Raw genomic sequence first — 17,988 nt, 5'->3', positions numbered from 1 at the left:
AGGCTATAGTAACCTTCCCTGCCTCCTTCTCCACATCCCCACCACAGGGAAGCAGGGGGATGAAAAATAGGCTTTACTATGGGAGGATCCATTGTACATGAGCTTGATCCTCAGCATGTGTAAATCATTGAGGATCTATTGACTTCACTGGAGCTATGCATATTGATCTTGCTGAAGATTTGGATCTATAATTTCCTTTGGTCATCACTACTGAAAGGTGATGCAGGCTGATGTAATGAGCAATTGCAGTGCTGTCTTTGGCTGTAACTTATATATGAAGATAATCAATATCCACAAATTTACTGCAGCAGTTAATATGAATCATTTATACTTATAGGGCCATAATTTCAAAGGGAGGATAGGCAGGGTTGTGAACATAGCACCTCCAAAAATATAGGCATGCCAAATACCCATGTTTGCATGCCCAACTGTGCAATCAGGCAATTCTGTAAATCATCAGAGGAGAAGGTGCACAGTTACCCAATTTGCTTGCACAAATGCAGTTTTCAGTGGCCTCTGTGACTGTGTATGAATGTTTCTGTAATCACACCTCTTGCACCTGCATCTGAAAATTTGTTCCATAATGGTCTAACAACCTTGATTACATGTATTTGGCTATAATACACTCCCTTCCTAGGTCCCTCAATTATTGTGATTGTTATTTGTATTACTATAGCACCGAGAACCCTTAGTCATGGATAGGACCCCCCCCCCCCTACAGTAGGTGATGTACAAACATAAAATAAAAGGACTGTGCTACTCTATAGAAATGGGCTAGATGACGCTGGGACCTTCCCTTCCAAACCTACCATGATAGTCAACCAGTTACAAGTCAAATGACCTGAGGTTCAAAGGTGTGTTATTGCACTTGTGTATGTGCAAAAGTTTAGTTTTGCTCACATTAATTAGCTCACATTCGAGCTAACTATTACTGTGCATGTAAATCAGGGTTTTGCACATGAAACTGGCAGGTTATACAGCTAGCTGGCCAATTCAATATGCAAATACCTGATTTCACACTCATTGTGTGCACATATAAATTAGCTATAGAGTTTTGAAAAATAAGGACATAAGGATTTTAGCTGTTAGTTTATGTTTTCTGGAGTGTTACCTATTCCTTTAAACGTATTTAATATTTCATCAGTTAAAACTAGTAAACACTTAGCACTTACATATTTTTGACATATTACCTAACACTGTATAAATATTAAATATTTTTACAGATAAAAAAATCAAACACAGAGATTCAAAACCTGAACAAATACCTGCAACAAAGGTATTTCCACTACATGCATCTGAAGAAGTGGGTATTCACCCACAAAAGCTTATGCGCCAATACGTCTGTTAGTCTATAAGGTGCCACAGGACTCTTTGCCACTTTTACAGATCCCTCTGATACCTGCAACAAAGGAGCATCCTGGTGGAAGTGTTTGGCGATATATGGATTGCTCCTGTTTGCAAAATTGCGTATAGTTCTGGAGGTCCTCATCATCTGGTCACACTCATTTCATGGGCAAATAACCCATTCCAATGACACATTTCAACACAAGTAATATCTGAATATTTAGCTTATGGATATGTCATCCCCAGTATTCTGTCATTAAAGGGATTGGATTTATAGTCTAGTCTAAATCCAGGCTCATAGGTAACACTGGGCAGATATGTCTGAAAGGTCGTATCACAAAACATAACATGAGGAGATATTACTGACAATGCAAGGTGATAGAAAGGTAGTACAGGGATGATGTGATGTCCATTACTAACATAATTGAAGAATGGGCCTAATTCTCCTCATTTAGGTATAGATCTTGGTCCCATTGAAACCAATAAGAAGTTTTTCATTGACTTCAGCGATTGCGGGACTGGATTCTTATGGCACTGTTAAATCAGGAATAACTCCAATGAAGTTGGCAGAAATACAGTAGTGTCAAACTGGTGCAAATGAGAGGAGAATCATGCCCCTTACCTCTGTTTCATACACATTCAGCTCTTTTCTACTCCATTTCTATAGCAGGATGCTAAATAAAGGCCTTCCACTTATTATTAGCATATCATCAACATCTTCCTCATGATTCTAAATCACAATTTCAGTGTCCCACCCTGCCAACTATTAGATGGGGCAAATCCTCTGTCCTCTAGTTTTCAGAGTCTGTCTCCAATTTCTGCTTCTTCTAGCGTAAAATGAACTAAAATCAATCACATTGCTTCCTTGATGTGATTGTGCCCTGGAGTTGTGAAGTCTGCAGATTTCTCTCAAGTAGTGTGAAAGGCCATACATTTCTTCAAGGTCAAAGGCTAAAAAAGTGTGAATGAACTGACTACAGGAACAGTCTTTTCAACTTCCCCTGTGAAAGAGCTTTGATTCCATAATGGAAAAAGTCCTGTAAAATGTAACAGAAAATTATATACAGGTATTTTGAACTACCCTATAGAATTGAACTGAGAATTTTATGCATCTTGTATAGGGTTTTTGTGGGGGGTTGTTATTTTATTAAATTCTAAGAGGTTTGAAAAAGTGCTATATCAGAGCTAGGTTTTATTAAGTATTATTTTAAAATCAATTTCTATAGCGCTCTATTAAAGTTTTATAGAATCTCTTTGTTACATCACTATTAGTTCTATAAGATTTTTCCATAAGTGTTTAGTCACATACACATTTATGATTAAATACAATATTGGCCATCCGCACAAAACATGACATACAGGACATGACACTGATGTACATACCACATTCTAACATATTTAACATCTGATACTGCTCCCACTGATTTCAGGGTGGCAGGATCAAGACCTTATTGAACAGCAATGTTTCAAACTGCTTCGTAGTCACTTGGTGCTGTCCAGTGAACATATCTTTTCATTGTCATGCTCAGAATAGATCAGTCTGCAACTCTTACTCCAGTTGAGTACACATACCCAACCAGGTAATCCTACTGGTATCAATGGGATTACTTGCTTGACTAAATATTACTTAGCCTGAATAATGGTTACAGAATCTAACCCTGTTTACTTTTATTTTGTATTACTTCTCGCCAACAATAAAAGTGAGTGGAAAAGAGAACAGTGATAGCAAAGGCTAATTTAAAGGTGCTGCCCTTTGCCACCATTTTGTTTCTAAAATAAAATGGTATGTATTTACAATTTTACAATTGCAGAAGTTATGAAGATTGTGGGTTTTATGAATAAAAATATTAATTCATGTGTATGCAGACGTACTGCTGCATATGCTCACACCCCATATTACTCCAGTCTACTGGCATGTTTTCCCCTTTAAACACATGGGTATACACGATTTAGTTAACAAACTATGCAGTTCCTATATAAAATGACTGGAGTAAATTGAGTCACTTGCATTGCTCTTATTATAAACATATCCCTTTCCTACACCTTGCATTAAGGCACGATGGCGTATAATCTGACAGGCTTCAAGACATGTAATTTTACTGGTATTGATATAAATGATGATAAGAAAGTATACAGATACCTAACACTAGTGTTTGTTTACAATACTAATCATTTTGAATCTGATCCAATGCCCACTGAAGTCAATAGGAGACTTTCTGTCAACTTTAATGGTCTTTGGATCAAGCTTTTTTGTGCACAACCTCTCATTTCTTTCACATTAAAATCATGCTTGTCATTATTGTCATACAGCATTTTCCCTTCAAAATCTACTTAAAGGAGACTTCACAGAACATGCCAGTAGTTTATGAAATGAAAATCAGATTTGCCCAAAGTGTATTTGTGTGTGTCAATAATCTTTAGAAATTTATTATATTGTAGATGGAGATTTTAGCTAAGTTGCTCTTCTAAAAATAGCCTTCCTGTTTTTGTAATTAATATGCAATGAAATAATATAAGTATGCATCCAAATAGCAACAAAACAGCCAAGAAATGTAACTTTGGGGTTTTCATAATCAAATTGTAAAGCTGTCTGTCTGAGGTGACAAAAACGATAAAGGCATCTTTAAAACAACATTGCATATCGGACAAAAAGCTTGTAATGTTTCATAGCTTGAAGTAAAAATTCCACAGAGGAAGGTGGTAATATTTAGAATGCAGAAAGCAAGATAGAATTTTAAAAATTGGTAATACCGATAAATCACAACTACAAGCAAGATGATTAGGGTATCTGGTGTGAGCAAGCACAGACATATGGCAAAAATACAGTGAAATCTACTCGAAAGACCACTTGCAATACCCAATCCCTCTCTCACACACCCTTTTTAAAGGACCTGGATCAGGTTCTTGACAGACAAATTAAGGCAAGTTTCTCTTTATACTACATTAAAACTACCATTAACAAATATTTGTTTGTGACCAACCTAATGGCTTGATATTAAGTTGCTGAGACAGGACAAGTGCAGTTCTTGAACCAACTGAGGGCCTACAGAGCTCTGGCATTTTGCTGAGGCTATCCTTTGGACTACATGGTGAAGACATGCAATTGTTTTAGACATAGGCCGGTAGACCGAATAGGACAATTCACAGAGTGGCCTTGGCAACCAGCTAAGGTTCTGATCCAGTGCCCACTGATGTCAATGGAAAGAATCCCACTGACTTCAGTGGGCTTTGGATCTGCCTTTAAAAGCACAGCGAGATAGCTTAATGAGCAATTCAGCCATACCTGACAGTTTAAATTTCCCATGTTTTTATCAGTTAGTGTTAAAACCATGAATGGTATGCTTTGAACACCTGAAAAATAATTCCAGTGAAGTTTATATTTTTTACCTCATGTGTTTCTAGAAATGTATATGATAAAAAAAAAAAAGAGCAATGTTCTCTGGTTTACAAAAAAAGGCAAGTACTTTATTTATCAATAGAATTACCAGCTGCTTTTTACACCATTGCCATGACTAAACAAATAACATAAAATAAATAAAGGAGAGTATAAAACCACATTATTCCAGTTGGTACCCCTGGACAACCCTTTGACTAAGTACAGAGTTAGATGTTTCAAGTATGGCACTTATATGAATAAGAGCAGAGAGAAGGTGACATATTCACAGTTAAAAGCAACAAACTCTGTTCCTTTGGTATATTTGTCAGATGATCATAGGTAACTTGAATATTAATTAATTCTATCTGATTTATGCACATCAGGGTAATTTTTTAAAAAACATACTGACAAATTTGGTAGATCCCAACTAGCATAAGATGATTAAGGTCTCTGGTGTGAACAGACAGGCAAACAAAAATGGCAAAATTATATTCAGCATGATTGTTTTGTGTAATTGTTGTATAAAACTATGTTAGAAAATAGCTAATAATATACACCAGCAATAAGCTCTGGGATTCCAACAGACAAAACAACATCATGATGATGAAAGTGCACAAACCTCCTGGTTGAGCTTATGGTCAAGTGCCTAACATTGCAATTAACCTCCTTTTAAAATGTGCTTGCAGTTGTATATTACAGAATTCCCCTGTACACACCCCAGAAAACAGCATCCTTGCAATTTTTTAGCTATGATCATTCCACATGCAATTACAACAATTAGTCAGACAGTCCCGTCTGTAATCTCATCCTAATAATGACCAAAAAGCTGCTCCAGTCAAAAGATAATATTTGATAATTAGAAAACAGTAACTGTACTGTAAGGCCAGATCAAGCAGGGTTTTACCATTTTTCCTTCAGTCTTTTACTTAGCACTGCATTTTGTATCTAGTTCAGTAAGTGCAGTTCCAATACCTTAGTGGCTTTCTTGGTGGTTTGATAAACTGCTTGCCTAAGCAATGTACCTTTCCCTAATGTTGTCTGGGTCAGTTCCACCTGGCACAGTGTTTCAGTTCTGTAACAGCCTCACACATAAGCTGAGTCACTTGACTGAGTCCTGCCAAAGTTAGGCACGCTCATTCTTGGCAAGTCCTTGTTTCTGATTTCGTATATGGATTTCCTTTTTGCTTGTACTCCTCTCACTGCCATTTTAATCTTTCTCCAGCCCAAGTGGTTCAGTTCTGCCAAATTGAGCACCACACAAATCCCACTCACCGCAAACATGAATACCAAGAAGACAGTCTTTTCAGTGGGTCTAGACACATAGCACTCCACTTCCTTAATGCAGGGGTATCTATCACATTCATACATGGAAGGGACATTGAATCCATACAGGAAATATTGTCCCACTAAGAACCCAATCTCCAGGGCATTTCGAAAAACCACCTGGATGATGTAAAATCTGGAGATGCCTTCTTGCCGCCTCATCTTCGACTTTGTAGTTCTGATGGCTGGGTTGGGGATTTCCTTCACCTCCAAGCAGTCTGGCTCTGCTTCCTTGGTGGAGTTCTCGGTGTTCTGCAGCACTCCATTGACAATGGTATTCTTGATCTTCTTACTGTCCTCACGTTTCATTGAGTCTTGATCTCTGTCCAAGGCGAGGAAGACGGTGGAGTACCTCCTCTCCCTCTGCTTAGCAGACTGGTGAACAGAGTACGTTATAAAGCAGAGGCTGGGAGTGCATACCATGATGATCTGGAACACCCAGTACCTGATATGAGAGATAGGGAATGCCTGGTCGTAACAAGCCTGGTTGCAGCCTGGCTGCAGCGTGTTGCACACAAACATAGTTTGTTCATCATCGTAAACCGTTTCTCCTACAATGGCCACAATGAGTATCCTGAAGATCACCACCACGGTCAGCAGGATCCTACAACAGAAAAGTTCGTCAGTGCACGCTGACCCTGCACACCTCGGGGGAGAGCGAAACGCCCGAAAACACAGCAAGGCAGCAGCAGGGCTGGAGCTAACTAACCCCCAGGGCTGCGGGGAGCTGTCCGGTGCTGATCGTGCATATAAACAGAGATCACAATGCAAGCGGCAAAGAAACGTTTGCCCTGATTTTTGTTTAGTCTAAACTATAAAGGACAGTGTGTGAGTCAGGCGAAATGATATGAAAGAGCAATTAATAGATACACGCAGACACACACTCCTTGTAATCCTCAATTGATAAAAGATCCTCAGATCAAAGGGTGACTAGCTGGAGCCCAGTTTTACCTCCTTTTAAAAAAGCTTCACGCTCACAATTTAGACCGTGGTAAATATCACCTGAAACCAACACAAAGAAGAGAGGCTTTCAAACGGCTTTAAAGAATTGGGGGGGGGAGGTATAGATATAGATATATATGCGTGCGGAGGGGATCGATCTCACGACGGCACTTTATTTCCCAGGAGAGTCCTCTGCGGGGACAACTTCTGGATTTGCTCCACAGGGAGCGAGAGGAGCGGGAGACACTTGATGGCTGAAGTTTGCTCTAGTTTGGAGCATTTTCTTTCTCCGTAACCCCTGGCACACCCTGGTTAGGACATTTCGCCCCTGCACCGGCACGGGCACGTGGCAACTGCTCTCCGCCAGCCCTTCCAGGGGAGGCTTAAGCTAGGTGCCCTGGCCTGCCCGTGGACCCGTTGCTCTTACCTCCCTATCATAGTCGAGTGCTGCTGCACGGCAGCTTCCAGGAGTCTCTCCAGGATGGTCCATTCCCCCATCGCTGCTCATCCGGAGACAAAGACTTTGGCCGCGCTGCCGCTTTCGCCTTTTAGCCCACCCCAGCGGAGCAAAGCAACGTCTGGGCAGGCGGCTTGGCCGGCGGGGGGGCTGGATGGCCCGGGCTGGCCGAGCACAGCCCCGCAGCCCTTCCGCCTCGCCGGGCACGTCCCGCGGCTGGGCTCGGCCTGGACCCCCAGTGCCTGGGCTGTGCATGGGCAGGGAGGGAGGGTGGCTGGAATGTCTTGCCGCCTCTAATCGGCCTTTAAGTACTCTCTGCTTGCGTCACAGCCCGGTCGGGGGAGAGCAGCCAGCAGCGGCGCTAGGATTTTCTCCGGGTTCTTGTGGTGGGCAAACGAAAGAAATCAATGGCACTGAAAAGAACTCCATGGCGCTGGCGAGCGATTCATTTTGCGATTCTTGATCATCTGGGCTCCCGGGGGCAGCCCGCCGCGTGCAGCTAGCCCTAAGCAGCCCGAAATGCCGGGGGCAGGCAGACCAGGGGTCTTCCCAATCACACAGGGATTAAAACGGCTCCACTAAACACACAGGTAATGGGCTGGAGTGAATGCGCCCTTGGAAGCGTAGCACGCAATTAGATGCCGCCAAGATCTTCCCCCTTCCCCCGCCACCCCCCGTGGAAAGCTTCCCTCGCAGGGAGTTCTCCCCTCCCCTGTGATTTCCCCTTGCTCCTTCCCATTCCCAGCACATTTCCTCTCCTGTCTGCCGAGCCTGTTTTAATAAATTTAACCTGCAGCTTTGTTGTATCCATTGCCCTCCCTGTGCTCGCCTCCGCTCCCACGCTAGTGATTTAACAGATGTGAGTCTGCACGTACTGTATGCAGAGGAAATAGCCCAAGTAGGGGCAGCGAATATTCATTGCCATTCCACCAGCCAGAGTTAACAGCGGAGCTAATGAGTGATGTAGCCACAAGGAAATTGTATTAGGTCATCCCCAAAGAAAGGCATATTCACTGTTCAAACACAGCACTCAGTTTAGAACAGAAAATAATTTCTGTCCTGGGTATTCATTTTAAAATTTGTTTTCTGATCTGACTGTGAGACAATTCAGTGGGGAAAAAGAAAAGGAGGACTTGTGGCACCTTAGAGACTAACCAATTTATTTGAGCATCAGCTTTCGTGGGCTACAGCTCACTTCATGGGATGCATTCAGTGGAAAATACAGTGGGGAGATTTATATACACAGAGAACATGAAACAATGGGTGTTACCATACACACTGAGAGGAGAGTGATCACTTAACGTGAACTAATACCAGCAAGGGGGAGTGGAGACAAAACCTTTTGTAGTGATAATCAAGGTGAGCCATTTCCAGCAGTTGACAAGAACGTGGGGGGGGGGGGGGGATAAACATGGGGAAATAGTTTTACTTTGTGTAATGACCCATCCATTCCCAGTCTCTATTCATGGCCCACCTTGATTATCACTACAAAAGGTCCATCCCACCCCCACCCCCCTTGCTGGTATTAGCTCATCTTAAGTGATCACTCTCCTTACAGTGTGTATGATAACACCCATTGTTTCATTAGTCTCTGTGTATATAAATCTCCTCACTGTATTTTCCACTGAATGCATCCGATGAAGTGAGCTGTAGCTCAGGAAAGCTTAGGCTAAATAAATTTGTTAGTCTCTAAGGTGCCACAAGTACTCCTTTTCTTTTTGCGAATACAGACTAACACCACTGCTACTCTGAATTCAGTGGGGGTAATTCGGGATGCTAGCACCTAGCTTCCAGGTAGAAATGTACTTTAGGCATAGGAATGATTTAGTATTGGCTCAAAGTTTGGAAATATTTTCTGTATTTTACACAATGGCAGCATTATATAGCTATAGTTTTATATCTTCTTATCTCTCAGTCTTGGAAGACACTGGAATTAATATGTAGGTTTTAGTTTGCACTGGTTTTACACCCTTTATATAAATATTCATAGACAGCAAGAACTGAAATTTACATATCCAGCATTTTCCAAGATTAAGATTCTGTGTACATGAGTCTGCATACACATATTTATCAGTGGTGACACCAAAATATATGCAAATCATGTAAAAGTTATGTAGTGTTTCCCAGACAAATGCTTATACTGGAATTAATCCATATAAATTACCATAGAATATTTTATCTTGTTAACTATTTACATTTTCAATGTTGTGTATGCACTCAGAACCAGAGATACTAAAGGTTATTGTACAAAGATTGCAGTGGCAAGAGTTTGTGTTGACTGGCTTACACTCAAGTGATGAATCCAGTAGTGTTATTTATTTTTCCCTACCTGCTAAGTAAACTCTTGACACCACCCTGTTTTGAATGATTTTTAACCCACAAATTTCACAGAAAAGCTAGTTAAGAAGTATTTCAGACAGTTTTATGGTACTATTGATCATATATGTACACCAATAAAAGCCAGACTGCTTTAGTCATGGAGCACGTCACACTATTCACTGGAAATAATTGGGTCCTTTTTTTTTTTTAAGGAATCATTTCTTATTTCTGTAAATGACTTTAAATATTTGATGAGTAATTGGGATGAAATCCAAAAGTAGTTTGTAAACCTTCAGCTATTCATAGTTTGTTGTCTGTTATTTAGGTGTGTAAATGATCACCTAGGTCACAATATTGTTTCTGTTCCTTGAGTGGACAAGCACAGCTTTTTTTAACTAGAAGAACAATAAAAAAATGAGGAATAGTGAATACCCTTTTTTGCACAGAAATAGACTGATTTCCTCTAGCTGAAAATTGGATTTCTGTGATGAAGTATTCAATAATCTGGACCAACTGGGTTTCTCTCTGCTGTTTGGAATTGGTAGGCACAATGAGCAATCATGGGCTTTTCTTCCCTTCAGCTGTATGGGCTCTACAGACTGATGCCCACACCTTGCACTTCCTTCACTTGAAGGACTGTGTAACTTCTAAACATATTTATGAAAAGGAGCTATTAACTACATCAACAGAGCTCTAGAAAAATCAACTCTGGCTTTGCCTTTTAAAACAAGCCTAACAACTAGTTAATTAACTACACCAACAGCTAACTGCCTCATAAGGGCCCAGTGGTGTCTGTCTGGAGATGAAACTGAAGATATATGAAAGAAAGCATAGGAGCCAGTCCACATCCACAGAGGAAGTGCCAATGTGTGAAGATAATATATACATACATAATCATCTAGAGTGCCAGTGATTGGTAATCCTGTATAGCAAGACCAAACAGCAGAGGGAAAAGAACAGGAGTACTTGTGGCATCTTAGAGACTAACAAATTTATTTGAGCATAAGCTTTCATGAGCTACAGCTCACTTCATCGGATGCAGTGGGAAAGTCAGTCCATGGTCCAGATTGTCAAAGAAAGAAAGAGAAATCCTTGTGCAAAGGCAAATATGGGTATTTAGATAAAGAACAGCTCTTCTCCAAACATTCATGTGGACAAAACCCCATTTGCATGAATGGGCTCTAATAGTAAATGAAAAAAGAGCACTACATGATCAAATTGATCATCCATTTGGAATTCAAATGAATGGTCAACATACTGTTTGCTGTCTTAACCAGCTTTACTTAATCCAATATGTCCAACTGTATGCACCTTGGAAGGAGAAAAATGTCTAATTAATAAATGCTATAAACCTCTAAAAGTTATCTGAAATAGAATTTAAAATCAATAATGGTAAGGTCCAATAACTTGGGGCCTACTGTGGCAGGTGCTGTGTCCTATTATAAAGCAGGGAATGTCCCTTTTCCAATGCTATACAAGCTCCATTTTCACTTGCAAGACCATTGGACCTTAGCCCTGAGAATGAATATTGTCCACCTGGCATGTAAGGCCAGGCTAATTTAGGGAAAGTAATTCCATACTTGTTGGAAAGACAGAATTGTTTTTTAAAAATAATGCCATGAAAACCTAACAAAGTGCAAGCTGTTTGAAGTTCACGTAGCTTGGTATATCAGAGTGTGTCTCGTATTCATAGACCACCTAGCGCTCTGAAGCCCAGACCCCAGTTGTGGCTTTTAGGCACTACCAAAATATTAATAAAAATAATATATGGTGCAGTTTGCAGAGTGTAGGGGCAACAGTGAAAGGTGTATGATAAAAGCACATTTTTACATTCCCACAATTGACCACATACATATCAGAAATATCCAAATATAGACTTACTTGATAACTTATCTGTTTCACCAAGTAATTAATCAAATTAATCATGACAGCTAGACAGCCATGTTGGGGAGGAAAAGTTACAAGCAGGGGAAAATTCCACAGTTTCTACAGTCTTTGTCTTAGGTTTTATACCAATCCACTGAATCCGTCAGCCTGCTGTGCAGCCAGGATCTGCAGGCTGCCCAGAATGCTAGGGATATATGTTATGCTGGCTGTGGCATTCCTGTTAGTAAATCATCCTACATTTCATTCACAAGCAGCTAGGATTAACAAAGCTTTATCCCCTGGCTTACAAAAACAGTTTCTTAATGAAGCAACAATATTGGTTTCCAACAGGATCAGATGTGCCCTGTGTAATATTTTGTTAATTGTATACAAAAAGTATAAAAGCAACATACTTCCTTAGGAACAATTATATGTTTCTATAGAAGAAAGAAAAATTCAGAACAAACTCTACTCTGTTTCTGGTGGTAGCTCAAGCAACCCCTACAAAAATAACAGTATGTTAAAGCCTGCATATGTTTGGAGATCATGCTTCTACAATACGAATGTTAAAATAAATAATAAGAATATAGATTGGATGGATTTTGGATTAGGTTTGGAGAGTGAGATTGTATGTTTCCTCAGTTTAGATGACAAACTGAGGTTAATCTGTTTCTAAGAAGCTATAGGCCAGATTCCCTCTCAGAGAAATCCAGCCGCTTTGCACTGTACTGGTACTGCAAAGGGTCCAGAAAGCAGCCAGAGTTCTCCAGCTGGGGATTCCTCCTGAAAAAGGATGACCACAGTGGGAGATAGCTAGCATATGTGGCTCCTACACCACACCCCCTGCAGCTCCCAATGTAGTGACGTGCCAGGGTGGGCTAGGAAAGATGGCATGGATGGAGGCAGTGACTTCTGGGCATTTCCAGCAGGCAGCTGACTTCTTGGGGGCCATACATTAGAGCATCTCCCAAACTGCTATAATCTATGCTGGGGAAAGCCCCAGAATTCAGGTGCTGTAACCCGCTACTTGTACAAGTCATCCTGCCCCGCTACTCTGTCCAACGTCAACTGGACACACCAGTGAGCCTAGGCCAATAAATCTTGAAATAATATTTATTTAAAAAAAATACTGTCCCACAGACTATTTTTATTTAATTTATTTGCAGCAGCAATGTGATGTTAGAGCAAATAAATGAATGCTTCACTAAGATTCAAAGAAGCCATGGTGACTTCTTATATTTCACTTTTACATGAGATCATGATTTTCATTGCTACTGTTAAGCTTCAGAGACCCCAGAGATATGCATTAACTATATGCAGCGAGAAACCCTTTTTAAACATTTGCAAGTTATTAACTAGAGTGTGGAAAAGAGAAAACCTTATCAAACATAACTGTTTGTTGCCCTCATTATGCTTTGTAATTGGACTTCATAGCTGAGGTAGCTGATGAGATTTTTTTCAGTATTACTTTTATGAAACAGTAGAACTTTCTTTGAAAGATTGTTATTACAAGCACTTCTTTTCTGATAGCCTTTGTGGATTATACCAAATACTAAGTAGTTAGCTGCTAAACTGAAAACGCCCATCTAAGACCTCTCCTCGCCATCTGCTCTGCTGTTTTTTCATTTGGTGTCATGTGCGTATTAATGAAATGATTGCATCAGATTATATCTTTTATTCATAAAATCATCTGGGTCATCTGCTTCCACCTACATTTTTTCTTTCATGAAATGAACATTTGGGTGTAGATTCTCCCCTCATTGTATGCGCTTATTCCTAACAGCAATCAGCATTACATTGAATATTAAGAAAAAAGCTCTTTTGTGTCTTCATTCAGTCTAAGTCCCTTCAAAAGCCAAGAGGCTTATCTTCAAAATCACACTGGGTGCACCTCTTCTCCCACCCCTATAATTTTAAAGTGACAGACTTCCCAAAAGGAGAACTGTAAGGACTGATGACCTCTATCCAGAGTACAGGCACAATGAACAATCCAGAATTATTATCAGAAATTATGTGGCAAATAATTTTCAATTACAAATACATCTATAGTACTTAGCTCCCGTTACTGTAATATTTGAGTACTTCATCTAATGAGAGTGAACTGTGATCTGTTTGTAGACAATTTGCAGTTAGAGATCGGCACAATTCATCAAATAAAAGAGTGACAAATCATTTCCCCAGCTCTTGAAGCAAGCTAAACTTTCTCACCTTAAATTTTGAAATTGGTCAGAAGTCCATGGGTTAGATCTTTAGCTGTAGGAAATTGGTACAGAACCATTGACTGCAATGGATTTGTGTCTGTTTTTATTATCTGGACCCACAGGAGGAAATTTTATTTGTCTTATGAGCAAATCTAACTTGAGTTCTAATTAAGGCCCACACTAAGATTCCTTATTCATTAAAGTAAGAAAACCTTTCAGAAATGCCTTGGACATGGAATAATATAAAGGACTATATACAATTAAATATGTTAAATAAGAACTACACCTTATGTTCTAAAGATGCAAAGTAATGTGCACCTGCTATGGTAATGACAAATTCAACATAAATTGAAAGCAAGTTTTCATTGAGGAAAAATTGACTCACTCCATAGAGACTGTTGTCTTAAAGAAACACACACAGAAAGAAATGCAGCACTGACTAGATGCATTATGGGTGAGGAAGTCTCCTTCCTCTGATGCTTGAGGCTTGTCCCGGCCCAGAGCCAGGATACCAGACTTGAGACTTGATTGTGTCATTGGTCTGACCCAATATGGCAAATCATATATTCCTATTTTCTTTTTTCTTGTGAATCAAAGGAGTTATAATTAGTAATCAAAATGGACTGGACTTTTTTTAAAAAAATCCAGGGGGTGAAAGCCGGGCTCCACAGAAGTCATTGGCATAATTCTCATTGACTTCAGGATTTCAAATCTCTCTGAGAATCTAATCTACAGCTGTACTTTTTAAAATCTCCAATGGCAAAATACTAGGCAGATAAAATTAATGAATGCTACAGAACACCCAGGATAGGAGCAGATAAGGCCAAATGATGAGAACACACAGCCCTGTGTTCTTAAGCTCTGTGTAGCTTTTGAGTTCTTTCCTGGGCTTCTTGCACCAGTAGGAAAAAAGTACAATTGTTTGTGAGAAGCCATTCTGCAATATTTCAATATAATTTATTTACATGAAACATTTCTTTTGGACCTAGTGCTTTGCTTTGCCTTGTCTTCTTTCATCTCCATTCAAATGCTAAATCCCTATATGCTTCCAGATGCTTTTGATTCAGTACTGTGATATATGGCAGAATTAATTTCCTTTGTTTTGATTGTTACACTACCATATGTCTTTAGTATTCCTGGTGCCCCCCTTTTTTCTCCCCCCTCATCTCACCAGTCTCAGTAGAGAATTCACATTTCATTAAAGCAGTCCATTGAAGCTGTCCATTGAAATAACTAGGGTAGTGCAGTGATTGATTTGAAAATAAACTACTTTTGTGAACGGGAGTGAAAAGCAGGAGCTCAGTAAGGAATCCTGTTTTTACTTTTAAAATCTTTCTGTTGTTCAGGAATTCTGCAGCTTGAAAGTGTAGGGGAGAAAAGTAATTTATTTCACAAACGTAATTCTAGTGAGTGTTTGTTTACATTATGGAATCATCCTACAAAATGTAATAGCTATGGTTTTTTGAAACATGCTGTAGTATTTAATATAGAATTCCATCCCTACTATAGAATTCTATTGGAAGGCTGGAAAAAAGTATATATAAAGGATATTGTTACATTCTATAGGATATATAGAACCCTAATGGTTTAACTGCTATTAAATTCCATAGGAATTTATGGGGTGGGACTCTAGTTAGGATAAAAGGGCAAAAGAAATGCTATAATTTTTATTTTTCTCCATTTAGTTACCAAGGCCCCAGTCATCCCTCCCCAGGCCTGCATGCAATGGGAACGCTCCATACAGAACCCTTGAACTCACACACACACACACACACACAAGAGGAAAGGGGTGAAGGGCCTCTATGGAAGGCTCTCAGTGGATCTGTGGATCCTTGCAGGGGGAAGAGGCAGGAAGAGAGCAAGCCAGGGGAGGAGTAGCTGGGATGTGGACAGGGCAGGGGTATTGTGCAGATGCATTATCCCCTAGCCTAGGGCTATGTGTGAATTTTCCATGAACCCCAGCCTGTCCAGTGAGGACTGCCCATTAGGTGGGTTCTGAACCCAGCCCGTGGCTAGAGAATCCCTGGTAGGGAGACACCATTGGAACTATGCCACCAAAGACTGGGGAGGGTGATAGAGATACAGAGCAGTGAAGATAGCCACAGCCAGAGCTGTTCCCCTGGAGGTTGGAGGGGAAAAGCCTTCCCTGGCACTCTCAGTGAAACAATTTAAGGAAACTTAGTAAGGAAAACAGCACAGATTTCTTCCTTTTTAGCCCCTCCCTTGGGTCTTCCCACAGTATGGGGAGATCAGGACCTACCTGTCATTAAAAGGTAAAAAATTCATAAACTATTCAGTTTAAAAACTGCCAGTCAGTTTAAAATACGCGTGGACCCAAGGTCAGACAGTGGCTCACATTGTAAATGGGATATTTTAAAGGTACAGGGATAAATTCTGCACCCTGTTACACAGGTGTAAATATTAAGGAAGTTATACCAAATGTAGGGCCTGTTCCAAAGTTCACTGAAATCAATAGGAGTCTTTTCATTGACTTCAGTAGGCTATTGATAAGGCACCTACATGAAAGATGAATTTGGCCCATTTTCCTGATATACTTCCCAGTTTAAGGAATTTTTTCCCTCATTCTTAAAGTGAATTTAAGGCTTATGAAAGATGCCAGAGTGACATCTGTGAAGAATGAAGTCTCCTTTAGATCCACAGAAAAGGCACAGCATAGGTAGAAGCAATACAATCTTCCATACACATGCCTTATCCCTGACACCTGGCGGGACCACATCTAGGGCCTTAGAAGGTAGCATAGCGTGTTCCATTGCTTTCTTCTCATCCTTTCTGTTCAGACCATTAACAAGGCAGGCTGTTTGTGCTGAGTGTGATGGTGATTTTTGTGGTGTTGGACACACACTAGGATTTTTGTGATATGAATGAAACTGAACAGAGACAGCTCATTTAATTCATTCTGGCCATTGATGTTAACAACTTTCATTCCATATCAACTTCTTACATTCAAACAGGTGACCTAGGCCAGATCTAAAGCCCATTGAACTCAATGGGTTGAGAGTCAGGCCCCAGGAGCTGAAAGCTTTCACATCCCAATGCTCATCCCTTAGATCATCTTGAATTTTTAATAGGGAGTTCCCAGGATGGCAGTGGGGAGGCACAACGTTTTATTCCACTAGTAACTACACTGCTCTAAAAGCCAAAATGTCAGTTTTATTCGGATGTATTCAGGCCCTAAAGCAAAGTTAAGATATTTATGAGTGTATTGTTGACACTTAAGAAATACTCTTAATAATTAACTAGTGGAAATCAGTTATGATATTCCACTCATTCTATCCAACAGGGACTGACGTGTCCATGTCTGGATTTTGTGATAATCTTTACTTTATGAAATACCCTGAAGCTGATCCACTTCTGCCAAAATCTAATAGAAGTCACAGATATTTCTTGAAAGAATATTTGAGATGGGGAGAAAGAGGAAAAAGAGTAAGATTTAAGAGTGCTACATGTCAGTTCATTGGAGCACTTATTTCCTAATGAAACATTGCAAAGCACACAGAAATGTTCAGGATATATTTCTGAGTGTTTCTCTTTAAGAAAAGCAACATTAAACATGATGTTGCCATGGTATCAGAAGTTACACTTAATTTTTCTAGATAGCAGAGAAGCCCACGTAATTTCACGCATAGGTCACAATTGCTCAAGGGCTGCATTGATTTACATATGTCCTATGCAAATTTGTCCTCATCTTTTAGCTGTTTATTTTAAAATTTAGATTTAGAAAATCCTCTTTGTAGCTGGCTGAGAGTCCTTTCACACTTCTCTGTAACAAACTGGTGACTACCTTCCTGTGAGGAGTATAACTAAACTGTGGATGAGTCACAAAAAAAACACACTGTACCTGATAAATGGCTGTTCCATAACTTGCTTACATTCAAGCCATGTCCACCCTAGGAAATTTCACACAAAGCTTCTCCTCCAATCTAACCAGTGGAAGTCAGACTGTGAAGAAGGCAGCACTGGCTCTACCCGATTCAGTTCAAAGATAGTTCTGAGTAGATCAGGGACATTGTCAAGGGCAGAACTGCAGTGCACTGGTGACAGGGATTCCAGAGTTGTGTAACAGTCGCTGGTGGACCACTTTTGTTGATGCCTGCTTAGTCTCTTATCAGACCAAGGATCAGAGGCATGGAAATATGGCT

The 17,988-nt window shown here is 40.1% G+C and overlaps 1 protein-coding gene and 1 long non-coding RNA gene across 2 annotated transcripts in view; both read right to left on the bottom strand.

Annotated features, from left to right (window-relative positions):
- The window catches only part of LOC311522775, a 52,253-nt gene extending 34,471 nt beyond the window's left edge, over positions 1-17,782 (bottom strand). The window contains exon 1 of the long non-coding RNA XR_014712180.1: positions 17,688-17,782. This is a non-coding gene — a long non-coding RNA (uncharacterized lncRNA). The remainder of the gene's footprint in view (positions 1-17,687) is intronic.
- GJD2 (gap junction protein delta 2) lies at positions 4,806-8,071 on the bottom strand. Its single transcript, XM_084629992.1, has 2 exons — positions 7,413-8,071; positions 4,806-6,647 (listed from the first exon to the last, which is right to left on the bottom strand). Exons 1-2 carry the CDS (start codon positions 7,481-7,483, stop codon positions 5,804-5,806), a joined length of 915 nt encoding a protein of 304 aa, XP_084486118.1. The 5' UTR covers positions 7,484-8,071; the 3' UTR covers positions 4,806-5,803.
- Positions 17,783-17,988: the final 206 nt, after the last annotated feature.

This window comes from Lepidochelys olivacea, assembly GCF_965140295.1.
Source record: "Lepidochelys olivacea isolate rLepOli2 genome assembly, chromosome: 6".
NCBI lineage: Eukaryota > Metazoa > Chordata > Testudines > Cheloniidae > Lepidochelys > Lepidochelys olivacea.
The sequence above is the reverse complement of the archived record's forward strand: the minus strand, read 5'-3'. Positions and strand labels throughout refer to the sequence as shown.

What these genes read in the sequence shown, in the direction of transcription:
- GJD2 (XM_084629992.1), bottom strand. Translation starts at nt 7,483, where the DNA reads ATGGGGGAATGGACCATCCTGGAGAGACTCCTGGAAGCTGCCGTGCAG. An exon ending in CACTCGACTATGATAGGGAG is followed by an intron (nt 6,648 to 7,412) that starts GTAAGAGCAACG and finishes TTTCTGTTGTAG; the next exon opens with GATCCTGCTGACCGTGGTGG.